Source organism: Gadus chalcogrammus, chromosome 13, assembly GCF_026213295.1.
Source record: "Gadus chalcogrammus isolate NIFS_2021 chromosome 13, NIFS_Gcha_1.0, whole genome shotgun sequence".
NCBI lineage: Eukaryota > Metazoa > Chordata > Actinopteri > Gadiformes > Gadidae > Gadus > Gadus chalcogrammus.
Genome location: NC_079424.1, coordinates 9,657,448 through 9,675,537, shown reverse-complemented (window position 1 = coordinate 9,675,537; position 18,090 = coordinate 9,657,448). Strand labels below are relative to the sequence as shown.

At 45.9% G+C, this 18,090-nt stretch overlaps 1 protein-coding gene across 1 annotated transcript; it reads left to right on the top strand.

Moving 5' to 3' along the window:
* The first annotated feature begins 34 nt into the window (after positions 1–34).
* LOC130402375 (uncharacterized) lies at positions 35–17,884 on the top strand. Its single transcript, XM_056606523.1, is given in 25 exon segments — positions 35–64; positions 197–394; positions 1,022–1,990; positions 1,992–2,598; positions 3,752–3,943; positions 4,299–4,422; positions 5,924–6,017; positions 7,177–7,263; positions 7,385–7,501; positions 7,952–8,050; positions 8,270–8,418; positions 8,942–9,080; positions 9,427–9,546; positions 10,075–10,272; positions 10,587–11,698; positions 12,126–12,375; positions 12,944–13,033; positions 13,300–13,524; positions 13,772–13,942; positions 14,638–14,815; positions 14,964–15,080; positions 15,509–15,721; positions 15,933–16,213; positions 16,446–16,499; positions 16,619–17,884. Coding segments are annotated over 24 exon segments (5,799 nt in total). The 3' UTR covers positions 16,485–16,499; positions 16,619–17,884.
* The last annotated feature ends 206 nt before the right edge of the window (positions 17,885–18,090 follow it).

Sequence of the window (18,090 nt, the reverse complement as noted above, 5' to 3'; positions counted from 1 at the left end):
TGTGAACTACAGCTCTTCGCTGTTCTCAACGCGAATGATATACTTCACTACCCGCACTTGGAAAGTGTTGTTTTCAGAATAATGTCCCCTTTAAGTTAAAACAAAATGGAATAGAAGAAGAAAAAGAACAATAGTTCAATTCAACCCTGCGGACCTACTGTCTAATGGCAGGTTTCTCTTCCCTGGTTCCCTCTAGAACCCACAGTCTCTGGACTCATCCATCCAGAGTGCCCTGTCAGCCCTCTTCCCTCCCTTCGAGGCCACCGCGCCCATCGTCCTCAGCCAGCTCTTCCGCACCATCGAGGAGCGTTACCACGGCGACGCCTTGCAGTGCCTGCTGGACTTCCTGATCCCTTCCAAGCACATCCTTGAGAGTGTGCAACAGGCGGCATGTGTGAGTCTGCTTGCTGCATATACACTTGTTTAACCTCCACCCTCACAAGAAAATATACACACTGGAATGTATTGGTATGCGGCCACAAAGTGCTCTAGTGGTTAGTAGTGGTTCATTTTCTGTTCTAAGCAAAGCATTGTTGACAAATAAACCATGAAAACCATACTGCAGATTTTCCCAATATACTGCTATTTGAGAGAAAAAGGGATAACAGAGACTGCAACCTGACGAAAAATCGAGGACATTGTAAAAAATGTGTAGCCTAGTAAATGTGTGTGTGATTATCTTTGCGTTATTTGTTGTAGGTTAACCCAGCATCCCAGCTAGGGAGCAAGCATTTCAGTTTTAGCAACTAATTCAATTAGAGAACAAAGAGAACAACATGAATAAAGTCTGTCTTTTTGTAAGTTTGTTCCAGCAAGAAATTCTTTAAGAAAGGATCTAGATTTCCCTTCACATCTTTTTGAGATATATTTTAGCATTTGTGTTTTTTGCGATAAGAAAAATAAATGGAACACCATAACATTCCAAGAATGGAAATATAGAAAACCTCTCTCTAAAATGAATGAAATAAACTTGGAACTACCTTCCACTGAAACATGTGCTTCTTATATCTTTTTTTCCAAGGCTGCCTACTCGGATGTAATTTTCTGCCATGAGGGTTGGCCACTGTGTCTGCATGACCAAACGGTGATCCACCTCGCTCCCCTGAACCCTCTGCTCCTGCGGCCGTCAGACTTCTACCTCCAGGTGGAGCCCTTTGGGGAACAAGCGGCGAGAATCGTCCTCAAAAGCCTCCTCGCTGAAGGGTGTCGCGAGGTGGAGGAGACCCCCATACTGGAGACCTCCTACCCCTGCATCTTCACGGAGGATTGGCTGCGGGACATCAATGAGGGGCGCCACGGCACACCTCTGACGCGCTGCTTGCTCTCCACAGACCAGGGGGTGATAAAGTTGCCCTGGGCAAAAGTTGCCATTCCGGAGTTCATAGAAAAGCCTAAGCCCACGGTGCCAAGCTTGTTACCGCTCGCTCGGGACACACCTCCGGAGCCCAGGAGGCTTTTGACTCCATCCCATTATAACTCGTCCACCTTGCCAATGGAGAGCTTGCTTCTACCGAGGAGGGACAGGATGAGAGCGTCTCTGAGAATTCCAGAAGACTCTTCCAAACTGGTCAAGGTGCACAATGACAGGCCCGCTCCCAAAACCTGCCCCAAACCCTCACCCAAGCCCATTGGTTGGGTTTCACCCAATACCTGGGACTGCCAGAACTATCGGGAGATAGAGGGCGACTACGTTGACCTTGTTGATCTGGTCAAGGACAAAGAGGCTTTGGCTAAACTCGACACCACCCAAACCCCCCCGGTTCCATCTCATTCAAACCCGTTCGGGCCGCCTCCGCCGGTACCGGTCGCCAACGGCAGCGGGGTTGGTGGACGCAGCCTTCGGTACGGCGAAGGGGCCTTTCCACCTTGTAGCCAGAAGAGGTTGAGCTACGAGATGTCCGAACAGGAGATGAAATGTAGGTACAGGGATTCTTACACGGCGGCACTGAAGAACCCTGTGGCGTTTGAGAGAGGGAGCGCAGAACTGCTTCGCCGCTCTGAAGGAGTTTGGCTTTCAGAGCCCGGAAGACTTTGGACCCAATGGTAGATTTGTCACTCACGGAGATCATCCCGGACACTCGTTGAACTGCTGTAAAGACTATGAGCCAAATAAGGACCCCCAGCGACGGAAGGCATGTTGTCGAATGCCTGAAAGCATTGAGTCCCATGCTAAAGAACCCAGCGGACGTTTAGTAGCAGAAACTCTGACCAAAGAATTACAATTGGATGAAAAATTTGCCTCAGGTGGAATTCCTCGCCAGAAAGTTCAAACAGACATTCTTATCCCCCATCAAAAAGGCCATGGATCTAAAGGTCAAACGAAGGCCAACGACTCTCCTGTGGAAAAATGTGAGGATAACATCATCCCTCATCACAAAGCAGAGGTGCTGAAACCACCAGTGAAATTCAAAGCCAAACTAAGGTCTCTCTCCACGGTGTCCGAGTCACCCAAAGGGAGTCCCATTCTCTACAAGCTCAACAACAGGAGTCACAGTGACATTTGCCCTGAAATGATTCCTAGCATCATTCATTACAAGCAGAACACAGGCTTTAGTCTGGCAACTCAAAAAGAGGAAGTACTTCATTCGCCCAAAAAGGGTAAGCACGAGATGATATGAAATGACACTTAAAGTAGATAAATTAGTCTTACAGGAAAGCTGAAATACAGACAAACAATGGCATTTTTCTGTTAACAGTCTGCCACAAAAAGTTAGCACAATATTCACATATAAAACTCCAGTTGAAGGTTATGGCCCATTAATCACATTAAAAGATTTCTAGCCCTTAACAGTTGATTGAAACCTCGACCATGACCCCCAGGGCTCTTGGGGGGGTTCTCCATGGAGGGTCATAAAGGCTCTTTAGAGAGACATTTAAAGGGGGCGTAGAGGGTCGAGCCTGACTATGATATTCCCCAGAGGGAATTTCCTCCTCCGCTGTTTGGCTTCCTGAGCTAAATGATAAACATTACGCACGTCATTCTGTCGACAGAGAATACAGAAATAGCGTTGGCACACTACAAAAAGTCTATCAGGATATAAAAATGAAGAGAAAGCCGTGGTTTTTCTATCCTAATCTAGGGAGACAGCATAACATAGCAGGCAGGAAGAAAGGCTGCCTCCCCCCCCCCCCCCCCCCCCCCCCCTACACCCTCTCCACAACACGCACACCCATCGGCATGTACCCATGGGTCCCGGGAAGGGCATGGAGAGATCCTGACTGAAGACATGCTTGTCTCAGGCTATTAAAGTAGCGACTGGAGGGAACACAGGCCTGCTTTGTTGTCTCTAAAGAGGGACCAATTAGGACGTCCGAAATCAAAGCCAGGCTTAGTAGGCTGGCCCTACGTCGTCGTTTTTCTTACACAAGTCCAAGGCTTTAAAGGCTGGCTGAATTTCTTTATGCGCCTAAGTATTTTTTCTGTCTGTCTATAAGACTGACTGCTACTATGATGACTACTCATACAAACGATTTATAGCGAAAGAAACCCCTTTAGTGTGAGCTGTGAGGGAAGGCCAAAGATCACTGGAGAACAATGTCCACTAGCACTCACAGCCAGAGGACATCCTCATAAACGTCCCGGAGTGGTCATGATACATAATATACCCCCCCCGCCCCCCCCCCCCCCCCCCCCCCCCCCCCCCCCCCCCCCCCCCCCCCCCCGGCCCCATGTTTTATAATCATTCTGTATTTCTTTAGCTTAGTGTGCATTAACCTTTGGAATAACATGTGGAAACTTCTTGACCTGCAGACCTCCAGTCAAACAACAACACAGACGGATCATATTTAAAGCTCCACGACGTCAAGACAGACAAGCCTCTGCCGTCCCCTAGAGAACCACAGCCGTCCGTCTGTCCTGCTGTCCCCTCTGCTCCTCAGAGCCAGGAGGCCACTCTGAGAAGCATTGTGGGGCTCCTTCAACTTGGCACCATATGTTTGCCAGGTACCGCCAACCAGTCTGTCACATGTTTTTTTCCATTTCGACATCGCTATTGCGATGTCAAAATAGTGTTAGGATTATCATTAGCCATTGGACTTTGATAACTTGGCCTTGCAGATAGTTAATATATTTTATTCAATACATTTTGTGTATGACCAACTGAATTTAAGACTTCCAATGCCTAGCAAAACATGTGAAATTAAATGTAATACATGATTAGATGCTGACTCTGATAAAAGTGAAAATAAAATTATTCTTATCCTAATCATTCTTAATTAAATTCTGGCGAAAGAGTCGCACCATAGCACCTTTCTATTCTCTTTTTTCTAATCTGCGACTCTGTCATGTCAATCTCCAGGAGGGCGGGACAAGACGGGTCGTGCGGTACTAGAAGTGCACGGGGAGAGGGCCATGTGGACGGCACCTCTGGCCTCAGCCCCGCACCTCTGCAGGCTGATTCTCTACATGAGCCTCATACCAAGGTACCACCTGGATGATTGTTTGAGTTATTTAAACTTCTGGGAATGTCTTTCTTGGGGTTGGGGGTCTATTTATCTTTTTTACTTTCTTATCTTGCTAAGTTAATTCAATTTCCGGCAAGCTCTATGTTTAGGGGGCCATTTCAGAGGTCAGGGGAAATCTGCAATGGTTTAGGAGTTTGTTGAATATGTGAGTTGTGATTCAGTTAGGTCAATGACAAAGACGAATTGGTACTCAATAAAGTAAAAGAAATGCAATCATTGGTTGCATAATGACATTCCCTATAAAAACGTGATTCAAAAACCTAATACTGGGATATGATTTCCAAATGTATTATATCTCTCAACCACTAGAGGGCCTCCTAATACTGTATAAAAGGCCCAGAATATGGGACTTTCTTTTTTATCTAGCGGACACTGTTATGGAGGAGATTCACCGCCTTCATCGCCTTCAATTTAACAGTTTTAAAGCACTATCTTATTATCATTCCAGTCAAATCCAATCTAGATGCGCCAACTACAATTTCATCCACATTCTATCAGTGCATTGTCAAAGCTATGTTAACCCCCTTAAAATCCACTACAATACACTTTTACAGCACCTTGCATTGCAAGTGCAAATGCAAGGTGCTGTAAAAGGGAGCTCCTCCCCATGCGAAGGACCTTACTCACTTCAAGGTGCCATAACAATAAACCGCAATTGGAGGTCTTCCTCCCACCGTGGTTACAGCCCGTCCTCTCCATAATAACATGAGCTGGCTGTAGGCCGCTGCCACGCAGTCTGCTGACTATCTGGTATGTGACGCCCCGCTAGACATTTCACGTTGGGACTCACGCACTGGTAACCCAACACCAGGCCATTAAGAAGGGTGTGTGAAATTGTCCGAGGGAAATTTGGAGGAGTGAAAGAGGATAGTGTGTCTGTGTGTGTGTGAGAGTGACCCTAGTGTGTGTATAGTGTGCATACGTGGACGTGTGTGTACGTGTGTTTGTATGTGCCTGCATGTTTGTGTGTGTGTGTGTGAGGGTGTTTTTGTGTCTGTGTGTGAGTGTGTATTTGGTTTTGTGTCTGCGTGTTTCCAAGTGTCGGTGTGTGATTGTGTTTTTGTGTCTGTGTGTGATTGTGTGTGTGTGTGTGCATGCATGTGTCTGCATGTGTCTGTGTGTGTGTGAGTGGGTTTTTGTGTCTGCGTGTGTGCAGGTGTCTGTGGTTGTGTGTATGTGCATGCATTTGTCTGCGTGTGGGTATGTGTCTGTGTGTGTGTGTGTGCGTTTGCGTGTGCGTACTGGCCTGCCTGTGTCTGCGTGGTGCATGTGTTTGTGTGTGTGTGAGTGTGTGCATGTGTCTGTGTGAGTAAGTGAGCATTTAAGAAAGTGAGCGAGGGAGAGACATGACCTGTGAAGGAGCTGAGAGAGTCTAAATGCCTCTTGATCAGATAAGAGCTCCTGTGATGAAGTGAACGCATGCCAGCATGCTCGCTAACACGCTTCCACTCGTACCCAGGAAAGAAGTCCGAGATTTGGGCATGACACTTGTGATCGACGCCAGGAAGAGGCCTCCTCCCCCGCTCCTCTACAAAGCCCTGTTGATGGCCCAGGTTAGAACAATTCACCCTCTCTCTCTCTCTCTCTCTCTCTCTCTCTCTCTCTCTCTCTCTCTCTCTCTCTCTCTCTCTCTCTCTCTCTCTCTCTCTCTCTCTCTCTCTCTCTCTCTCTCACACACTCTCTCCCTTTGTCTCTCTTTATCTGTCTCTTTGTCTATCTTTGTCTCGAACACTCTCTGTCTCTCTCTCGCCATGTCCGCCTGTCTCTCTGTTTCTTTTTCTATGTCTCTGTTTCTGTCTCTTTCTCTCTCCCTTTAAGTACACACACACACACACACACACACACACACACACACACACACACACACACACACACACACACACACCACACACACACACACACACACACACACACACACACACACACACACAGGGCCGTAGCACCAAATCCTGGGCCCCTATACTATAGCTACTGATGGGCCCCCCTGCGCCAGTTTGTTGACGGGGGGGGGGTACACACACACACACACACACACACACACACACACACACACACACACACACACACACACACACACACACACGCCAGCACATAATCTGGAGCGCACGCGCACAGAAACAGAAGGAAAGAAAAACAATCGTTACAACTTTTCTGGCATGGTGAGGTTTCGTAGTACCACAAGGGGGAGCCAACGATTAGCCATATTTATTTGAGCAGACTTTTATACAAAGTGACCTAAGGTGTAGGTCGAGGTGAGGGCGTGTCCATCACCACGTCACATTACATCGGCCTACATTTTGGAAGCATGTAGGTATAGTAATGTTATTGTTATTGTATTGTGTTGGTATAATGCTTTCTCGATAATTGTTAAGTAATAAGTAGGGCTGTAGGGCTGATATAGCTATTACCTGTCCGCTACTGTAGTTATCTAATAGGGCTTATCGTCAAAACGTTATTTTGCTGTGGCAGTTTCAAACACAACAACGTCTCTGCCTAATGACAACAAATTCCACTATAAATTACTAAACAATGCCCAAAAAAACATTACTATTAACATATCAAATATGACATTCCAATGTTCGTCTGCTTCCAAAGTGAAGGCGTGGTTTTCGATGTGATGTTGTGACCTAAGCCTATAAGCCCTATAAATACATAAAATGTGTGTTTTGTCATGCATGTCTTGCTAATCCAACCCCTTGGTTCATGTGGCAGGAGCAAGCTCTCCACGCGGTCCATAGTATTCTGATACTAGTGGACAAAGACACCGTCCCCCGCCCTGAGAGACAGCCCGGATTACAGGTGGGGAAAACAAATTCATAGCATTTCCTTTCTTCATATTTGGAGCACATTTACATTTTATTCTTCTTCTCACTGCATATTGATTCATACTTTTTTCCTTGTCTTTGTCTATGTGTGTTAGATGGATGTGGTGACCTCTTTAAAAGCACTCAACAAGATAGTGGAGGCTTCCCAGCTGACCTCTGACTTGGGCGGGACCTTTGCCTACAGCCATACCGATTGGTTACAGCTCCACCAGGTGTCATAGCCACTTTCAAAGCCTCTCAGCAATTTCATGCCGCTACTTTGAAAAAGATACAGGAAGATTGGGAAATCATTTGTCAATGTCTCATCAAGCAATGTCGTTTATGATTTGTTAGCCTCAGTTTCCTTGGAAAGCATGTGGAAACCACTCTTTCATGAAAAGTCTGTTGAGAATACTCTTTCGACACTTCCCACACAGCCCTTACCCTAACCCTAGCCCTAACCCTATTCAATAGTTGAGTGAAGCAAGGATAAGCCCGGTGTAATGAATTGTAGGTTTAATGTTTACAGAACAGTCAATCATAGAATATAAATGGCATGTTGCTGTGTGGGGGAATGTGTAAATCAGGGAATGTGTAAATCATTCTGCTGTCAAGTATATCTGTAGAACATATTTTCCTTCCCCTCCATTTGACCAACCTGCTCTGAACTTACTTTGTCCCAGAGGCTGGTGTCCTTCACGACTGACCTGCAAGGGGCTGACAGTTTGCTTCAAAAGGCCATCAAGAAAGTTGATGAAACCAAATCTATGGACACCGCACAGGTACGTTTCAAAGCTTACCATGTTTAGTTGGTTACCTTCACTATTGGGACTTAGGCCTTACATTTTGAATGTTTGTGTGTGTGTGTGCGTGCGTGCGTGTGTGTGTGTGTGTGTGTGTGTGTGTGTGTGTGTGTGTGTGTGTGTGTGTGTGTGTGTGTGTGTGTGTGTGTGTGTGTGTGTGTGTGTGTGTGTGTGTGCGCGTGGGCGTGTGTCCTGCAGGAGGTGCAACAATGCATACAGGAACAGAGAACCTCAATGAAGGAAGTGCTGGAAAACAGCCGGCTGGTCTCTCTGCAGAGAGAAGGAGGAGCCATCCTTGCCCGATTCAGGAGGGAAGACCTCCGCTTCCAGCAGTCAGAGGACAGCAGGTACACAGACCACCCGTCATGCACACGAACACACTCAAAACGAACATGTCTGCACTGACGGATTAAACAGTTTCTAGGTGATTTTGGAATATATCCATGTTTGCATTGTTTGCATTGACAAAGTTCCTTTCAGAGAGAGAGAGAGAAGGGCGTTGTTTTCCAATGCACATGCTTGAATGAATTTAGGGTGTTGGTTCATGCCAGGGGAGTGGGGCGAGGGGGGGGGCAAGCTGAATTGTGTTTCAGATTCAGATTGATTATTTGTCACATACTGTACATACAATCCAGTGAAATGTTAACAGTCTGCAAAGTAAACACACAACTGCGCTATAGATTCAGGTATACATTCCAAAAGGGTACTTAAAGGTTAAACCCGGCGTTGATAAGGATGCCTTCCAGGGCGCTGGTTCCCAAAGATAAGCAAGCCACCAGCGGGCCATTGATAGCATTCATACTGTAAAGCTTAAACATCATGCAACCACATAACCATGATGCTGCTGTTGTTGTGCTCCTGCCCAACCAGAGATGCGGTGGAGGCCGTCACCAGCCTGTACAACCAGTTGGAGGAGAAGCTCCATACTCTGGTGATGCGCTCCAATGAGTCGCTTCAGCACCTGCAGCATCTCTTCAGGCTACGAGAGGTGGAGGGCCACATCAACGCGGTACTTTTGGGGGGTTATGGGCCGTCGCACTTATCACACTTTTAAACTTTTACAAGTGTTCCATGGGGCAGTGTAGTAGTTTGTCTGTCTTGACTTACAGTCAAAAGGTTCTTGGTTTGATTACTGGATGCCCAATCTGTGGTGATCCTATGGCAAGTAGCCTAACCCCGAACTGCTCCCGAATGACCTGCATGTGTGTTCACTTTATGTGGTTTTGTAAAATAATATCTACCAACTGACTAAATAGAAGTATTCGAGAAGGCCCTTGATCATTTGCGTCAAGCAATGAACCGTATGTATTGTACACAAGTTTTTTGTTAATAATATCTCCCTGTGTTTGTTGTAGGCTGGGATATGGTTCAATAGGGAAGGGGAACAGACGTTGAAGGACAACTCAACACTAGACACCCTGAAGGACTCTGAGACGGCCCTGCAGCACCTCGACGCCTTCCTCACACAGGCCATGGTAGAGATACTCAATATAGAATACATTATATAGAATACTATATATAGCATACGATACATAGAATACAATTAAGAGTACAATATATAGCATACAATATGTAGCATTCATAATGTAGCATACATTATATAGAATACCTTATATAAAACACATCATGTAGCATACATTATATAGAATACATTATGTAGAATACATTATATAAAACACATTATCAAGCAATGTAATTATTATGGTGTTGGCTCAACAATATGTTGTTAGTATCTTCATGAAAAAAACGTGTGTATTTTCTTCAAACATGGGTGACATGCAGCTGAGAAATGCGATGTAGTGTATTGTTGCTGTTCTAAAAATGCTTACAATAAACCATACAATCCCAGATGGTAAATGTGGGTCTCACATCAGAAGTACAGGACAGTAATAAGTACATCAAAACTATATGGTAAATCAATGTGTTCTTCAAGTCTATATAAGAAGGAGCAGGGAGCATACAAATGCGATCTGATCCATCTACTGTATGCCTGTATCTCATAGGAGAAGAAGCAGGTAGCGTTGGCTCTCATGCTGGAGGCGCAGAACATTGTGGACACCAGCCCCCCCAGCCCGGCCACAGACGTGTTTCGGACCGTGGTCAGCACTTTCAAATCCAACATGGACGACCTTCTACATCGGGCGGAGCCAAAGCGGAAGGAGCTTGACGTCCTCACGCAACTGCACCGCTTCTGTGAACAGGTGGGTGGACAACACGGACCACATTGAAGAGGCAAAGCCCCGCACTGCTTTGTGAACTGGAACAACATGTAGATATTGGAATGTTTTTGCTTTGGCTCCCACCCAGACATAATAGTATGCTTCCAAATCTCTGCATTCAATCAATTCAATGTCTGCTGCCTTCAAAAGTTTGAAGAGTCTCTCTCTCTCTCTCTCTCTCTCTCTCTCTCTCTCTCTCTCTCTCTCTCCCTCTCCCTCTCCCTCTCCCTCCCCCTCCCCCTCCCTCTCTCTCTCTCTCTCTCTCTCTCTCTCTCTCTCTCTCTCTCTCTCTCTAGGCCTCGGCTATGGCGGAAGAATGCGTTCCTTATCTGGAGCAGGTAGAGGGGGAGTGTTGCCTCACTGAGGCCACTCAAAGCACACTCAATAAATATGAGGAGAGATTTTCTGCAGATTTATCCTCCCCGCACTTCCAGGCTGTGAAAACACAGGCCCTAGGCCTCGGTCCCAGGGCCTCCGGGGTGCTCAGGGCGTGGAATGCTGCCTGGGTCCAATGCCAGAAAGTCAGGCAGCGTCTGGGGGAGAGTGGGAAGATGAAGTGTGTCCCTGACAACCAGAACCAGGCGGTTCCAGCCGCCGCCTCCCAAGGGGAGCTGGGGGTGCAGGAGAGGAAGGAGGAGGAGAGGAAGGGTGAAGAAGAGGAGGCGGAGGACGTGGAGAAGAGGAGAAAATCGGCGGAGGTTGGAGGCCTTCTGACACGGGGGTCACCAGCCTCTTCTACAGAGGTCAATAACGCAGACGGGGACCAGGGGAGGGAGAAGAAGAAGAAGAAGAAGAAGAGCTGCGAGGGCGAGCCTGGAGGAAAGGCGTGCGCCGCCCAGTGGCCTGGCCCCCAGTGGCCTGGCCCCCAGTCGACCCCTGATCCATGCCCGGGGCTCCCGGGCGCGGCGGTGAAGGATGAGGTCATGACGGGTGCTGTGAGTCGTCTGAGCGGGGCGTCGCCAGGGTGTCACGTAGCAAACCGACGGAGGCAGAAGGAGCACCACAGTGACATGGATCTGAGGAGGGTTGACTCCTTCGGTCAGGGGGAAGAGTCGCCCAGTCACCAGGGGCTGGGGCGGTCTCTAAGCGAGGGCTCGTGCGTGAACCCCAGTCTGACATCTTTCCCCAGCCCCCCCTCCCCTTTTGATGCCGGGATCAACGTCCAAATGAGGAGACAGACTCTGGGACCCAGCGTGCTGCCGGTGCACACTTCCACATCTATTTCTTCTCATCATAGTTTCTGTTTAGGGGACTTGCGTGTTGAGTCAGATAGTGAGGGTAAAGGAGGAAGGGGCTGTTCTCCACCTAAGACAGACCCCATGGTCGCGCCTCGAAACCCGCTGGAACCAAGTGGCCGGACGGAATCCCTGACTGGCCCCACCGCAGAGCAAATGACCAACAAACTTTTGTGAGTATTTGATGTGTTTTTTGCTTACAAGATAAATAAAGTTGGATTTCGCCGAAATCTACTTTCGAGACCAGCTGCATAATTTATCACACTATTTATGTTACGGGGACCACCTTCCTACTAAACCCTCAACAGTTCAGTAGGACTTCAAAGGGGAATATTTAGTGTTTTTCAAAGGAAATTTGGCTAAAATTCTGAAGCCCTGCTGAACGTTGACCATACCTAATCCTGAGCAAACAACACCCTCAGAGCCCCATCTCACAGGCCTCTCTCTCTCTCTCTCTCTCTCTCTCTCTCTCTCTCTCTCTCTCTCTCTCTCTCTCTCTCTCTCTCTCTCTCTCTCTCTCTCTCTCTCTCTCTCTCTCTCTCTCGCTCTCTCGCTCTCTCGCTCTCTCTCTCTCGCTCTCGCTCTCTCCGTCCCTCACAGGAAGCTGCGGAAGATCCTGGAGGAGCTGCTGTGCACCGAGAGGGAGTACGTGCGGGCGCTGGGCTACGTGGGGGAGCACTACTTCCCCGAGCTGGAGCGGGCCGACGTGCCCCAGGACCTACGGGGCCAGAGGGGGGTCATCTTCGGGAACCTGGAGAAGCTGCACGACTTCCACCGCCACACCTTCCTCAAGGAGCTGGAGGGCTGCGCCGAGAACCCCCTGCGTGTGGGCCGCTGCTTCTTGCGACACGTAAAGAACACCCCCCCCCCCCCCCCACACACACACACACACAAACACACTTAACACTTAGAATAACAATACTTCAACGCTTGAGCAACATCTTCTTGCTTTAGTGTATGATGGACGGAACCGTGGCCAATATGCTGACAGGCTGATAAATATTGTGCTATTATGAAATTCATTGTTAAAGGAGTGTACGTCATAAAGGTTGACATCTAGTTTACCTCGCTTTGAGGTTGTTGGCCCATGGATTCTACGGGAGGAATAAGCCTGCAGTGGTTTATTCCGCTTATACTTATAATGAGTAGAAGTGAGTTTGTTTGTTGGTCAGGATCAGGTATTTAACATTGCTGAGGTATAAACGCTTGATATCGGACATTGAAGTAATATAATAACTTTGGTCTAAGAATGTTGTGGGTGATTATATAATTTAAAAGGGTTCATAATAGTTTTTGGGATTCTAAAATATACGTCAGGCAAGTGTAGCATTAGGTTACAGTAGTATGGTAGTATGCAGAGCAGTCGTCTGTGTCAATGGAACTATATAACTAATATTTTTTTCCCCCTCTGATTTCAGAGAGAGAACTTTGCTTTGTATGCGCTGTACAGCAAGAACAAACCCCGTTCTGACGCTCTGCTGGTCCACCGTGGACAGGACTTCTTCAAGGTAAGAACAACCAATCACCATTGATCAGTCCTCCTTGGCAAATCCCATCTGCCAACGTCTAAGATGGACAAATAGATTGTGTAGAGTAGACTATACTGCTCCGATGTATTGTATTCTATATCCTTATAGGAAATTTGAATATTGCTAGATCTATATATGCCTCTCCAATCTATCATCAGTGCTCATAATCTTCCTCCTTGCTCTTCTCTGATTGCTAGAAATGACCACTGCCGGGGAATAATCAAACTAACTGTTCAACCCCTCAGCAAAAGCAGCTGGAGCTGGGGGACAAGATGGACCTGTGGTCGTACCTGCTGAAGCCTGTGCAGAGGATCAGCAAGTACAGCCTGCTGCTGCACGATGTGGCCCTGGAATGTGGCCCGGGACACGCCCGTGAGAGGGCGGAGCTCTCCGCCGCCCTGGAGGTCATCCACTTCCAGCTTCGCCATGGCAACGACCTGCTGGCCATGGACGATATCCACAGCTGTGATGTGAGGAGACCATGAGGAGTGCCTTTTTTTGTTAAAGGGAACTAAAAAGGGGGTGTATTGGCTGCGATGATTCAACACTTGGATCTGTGAAATATAGCCATGGGAAGGTGGAAAGAGTGGGGTGGAAGGGATGTGTGGGAATCACTTCTTCTTTTCTTTTTTTCTGCATTGTGAATCATGTTGAATTATGTTTTGATTGTGTTTTTAGTTTTATTGCACAACACAACTTATATTCCGTCTCTCGTAGGTGAACTTGAAGGAACAGGGGCAGCTGATTCGGCAGGATGAGTTCCTGGTGACTTTCCGGAAGAAGAAATGTTTCCGCCATGTTTTTCTCTTCCGGGACCTCCTCCTCTTTAGCAAGACGAAGAAAACGGGTGTGGGGAACGATGTGTACATCTACAAGCAGTCCTTTAAGGTGAAAACCTTGACTCATACGCCTACTTACAACATGTTTCCACATGTGTAACTTCTTATGAAACGGTATGAGACATTTACATCTGATGAATCTCGGATGCTAACATTGAGGTTTTATATATGTTATGACCATACAAGCCTGACATAACTTTTAAGATGGTTGATTTAAGGTCTCCTTATTTAAGGGCGGTAGGGAAATGCCAGTTCAAACTTGCCAGTTTTAATGCATGACTGAGTTGTCCTTCCTGATCAATTTGATTGATGGTGCAACGGCACAACCCACGCTTTAGACCATCCCAGTATTTTCCCCCCTGATGACAAGATATAACACACATCCATGTTTATTGCTCTACCATGTTTCCATATTCATCCTCCGGCCATCATTTGACCTTGATAGACTTTTCCAAACTTCCTTCTGCCTTGACAAAACATTTCTACAGAATCCAACTTGTTCACACTCCTACACAGGAGATATTTATCAATAATTTCCTTTTCACCATTAATCTTCTTAAGTACTCATTTTATTCTAATCTTAAATTTAGAAGATAAGAATCTCCTCATGTGTGGGATAAGTGTAAATGAATCACTTGCCATATCTACAGTAAATATTGAAGTCCTTAGAAGTGATGAAGATAGCATAGTGTGTAGCCCAGACAAATGCATTTTCTATATTATTTTGTGCAACTTTCTCCTTAGACGTCAGACCTTGGCATGACCCATAACAGCGGCTGCAGCGGCCTGTGTTTCGAGATCTGGTTCCGACGGAGGAAGAGCCAGGACACCTACACCCTCCAGGCCACCTGCAGGGAGGTGAAGGAGGCCTGGACCAAGGACCTCACACGCATCCTCTGGGAACAGGCGCTACATAACAGAGGTATGGTCACACCGACCCGCACACATGCACATGCACACGCACACACACAATGTATAACAGATGTGAGGAGGAGGTGAACATAATGTTGGACAGCAGTTTACAAAATTTGAAGTCCATCTTAGATTCAAATTTGTTCTTCTGTCTCCAGAGTTGCGTATGCAGGAGAGCGTGTTCATGGGCATTGGAAACAAGCGTTTTATGGACATCCAGCCCAGCGATGCAGCCATCAAAGACAGAGCCATCAATTATGTACGGATGGGAAGAGGTAAAACCCTTCTACTATTTAGCCATTTTGAAGACACTTTTATCCAAAGCGACTGTCATTAAAGCACAATACCGGTCACGCTGATCACGACATCGTAGACGTCTGTCCTGGCTTTGCTAATGCATCCGCTGACAATATTATTTGGTATCTGATCTGCTCCCTGCATCCATTACAGGCGCCATGCAAAATGCTCTTGAGGAGAATCTGCACAATAAAGTGATTTTGAGAAAATATATTCGTAGTGGATGTTTGAGTGAAGCCAGGAGAGACGGTTACGATTGTTTCCGCAAAGACCGATATTGTCCTTTTAAGGAGCTGGTTTTTTCATAATTCTGAAAAAATTATTCCTTTTCCTGTTGCTATTCCTAAATAGAAAAAATCATTAGCATAGTTTTCTATCTAAGATTGTGCTTACTTGCCCTTTCCAGAAATCAAGGAGGTAGCTTCTGCTAGCCAATCTGGTTCACGTGACGGATTACCTTTTGTGCGGCCAGAATCTTTTGGCTCAGAGAGAAGTCTGTGTTCCTCCTCCTCCTCCTCGATCGGCTCCCTCTCCCCAGCGGGTTACCTTGGTGGCTCGAAGCAGAGCAGGCTGGAAGGGCCTTCTGGAGCCCTGAAAGAGGGGGACCTGGATCACAACAGTAAGAAAACTGTTTACTGATTGAGACAGAGGGTATAAGCCAACCTCGAAGCAGGTACCCCAAGGGATGGATTGTACCTGGCTACCAAAAAAGTCTTATCTAATGACACACCAGACGGAACACACCAGCTATAGGACTACTATTGTGCCATTTTTTTGGACCATTATGTGAATCTGAATCTGAATGTGAATCCTTCCCTGCTTTGTTTCAGTGGACAGCTCAGAGTCGTCAGGGGACAGTGTGAGTGTTCTGAGCCAATCAACTCACAGCATCCGCTCTGCTGGGGGGCGGGAGACGCAGGACACCAGGGTGAAGCAGGTGACCCTCGAGGAAGAAAGCATGGCCGCGCCAGACGTCCCTTCACCAAACATCCCCTCTGGAGTCCCAGAGAAAACACACGCATTACCATCCCCACCATCACCACCAAAACCACCGCGGGTGGCCCCTAAGCCCAAAACACTGTACCAGCCCAACCATCTAGCCTGTGGCAAGGTGAGGGCTTGTGAACATGTGACTCATGGGCTTTACTCTGGTGATGGAAAAATACATCTGACATTGGAAACATAAACCTAAGTAAATTTATAATCGTCAAATAATAAAACTATACAACTAAGATTGAGAGATAGAAATAAGGTTTCAAAGTATAACAACATATTTAGTTATATTCAGGGATATAACATTGATTGTATCAGCTTATTCCTTTTATGGTTGGTTTACCCTATAGGTGCAGAGTGCTGTTGTGGGGAAGTCCACTGAGGTTTGAACTGGGAGACACAAGGTTGGTTTAAGCAACGTCATGGTTGTGCCTTATTATTTAATCATAACATCATCAAGGATAATACGTCTGTGCAGTTTAAAATGTTGATTTCTGTTTGTGATGTTTTTCTTTTTTGACAGATGTTACAGATATCCCTGGAGGAGCCAAGAGAAATCCTTATTGACATTGTTGTAACTATTGTAGCAAACATTGTGTCTAATACAGCCTCTCACTTTAAGCCATTACCACTTCAGCCATCTCACCACTAATACGGAGGATTCAAAATGCCTACATGTACTGTATTATGATAATATAATTATTGTCTAACCTTTGAGAGACGGAATATAAGTTGCGTCATTGTTTGCTTTTTTTCTACATTTATAACATGGCTTCATGAAGTGCAGTTCAAAGATGTCGCATCACCTATACAATGAATGTGAAATACTTACATAACATGTATTTTTACAGAACATTTTTACAATTTTATTTTTAACCGTTTTTGCTGCAGTTATGGCACATGGTTTTGCCAAATGCTTTATGTACATGTGTGGAGAAAATGTGCTTCAATCGTTGGAATTTACAAATATAAGTGTGTACGAGTTGAGTACACACAGCAGCCCTGGTATATAAATGTATATATATGCAGCTCCCGACAATCACTAAAGATAACATGTGACACACACGGCCAAACTATTTCCTGGCGAATAGAAGAGTCAAAATGTGACAGAGAAAAATACAAATTCCAGTGTTGATAGCCTTAAATGATCTTCTCCTCATCTGAATATTTGGGGGTGTGCCTACCATCATTAAGGGATGACAGAATTGTCCCTATCAATATGTATAGGCTTTTGCGTCCCTGCAGATGCTAAAATACTCAATAAATGCCCTGGTATGTGTTTAGCCATATTTGTACGTCAATCAGGCAAAAGAATGTTTCAAGTATTTATGATTGTTATATATTTTTGTAAGAATAAAAAAAAATGTTGAATGCAATTCGTACAATCACCAAATAATGGCCAAAATGAGAGTCTTAATAAAGTCAAGTAATAAAATACATACTTCTGCAATCCTAAAGTGTAGGCTACTTAATAATGGTGTGGAGCTGTTTGAAGTATAATGAATGTCACAGCAAATTGTTGTATTACAAATGTTCATCTGCATACAAGGTTATACAAAGAATGTAGTTTAAGGTTATAAACTATAAACCTATGGAATCGATGACTAACTTTTTGTTTAACTAATATGACATTAATATGAAAAACTCCAACAAACTGACCAACATACCATTGTAGGCCCATTGTCTGAAATGCAGCAGTTATTCTTACTTTTATAACTTTCTTTTCACAATAAAGTTAAACATGAGTTTTTTCTCAACTCTATAGCCGTTACTTTATATTCTTGTTCTTTAAATAAAAGTTTATTTGTGTGTGTGTGTGTGTGTGTGTGTGTGTGTGTGTGTGTGTGTGTGTGTGTGTGTGTGTGTGTGTGTGTGTGTGTGTGTGTGTGTGTGTGTGTGTGTGTGTGTGTGTGTGTGTGCTGCCGTCCGAGTCTATGTCTATGTGAGGGGGGTCTAGGGGGGCGTGTCCGTCACACCTATTTTTTTTCCTGGTGA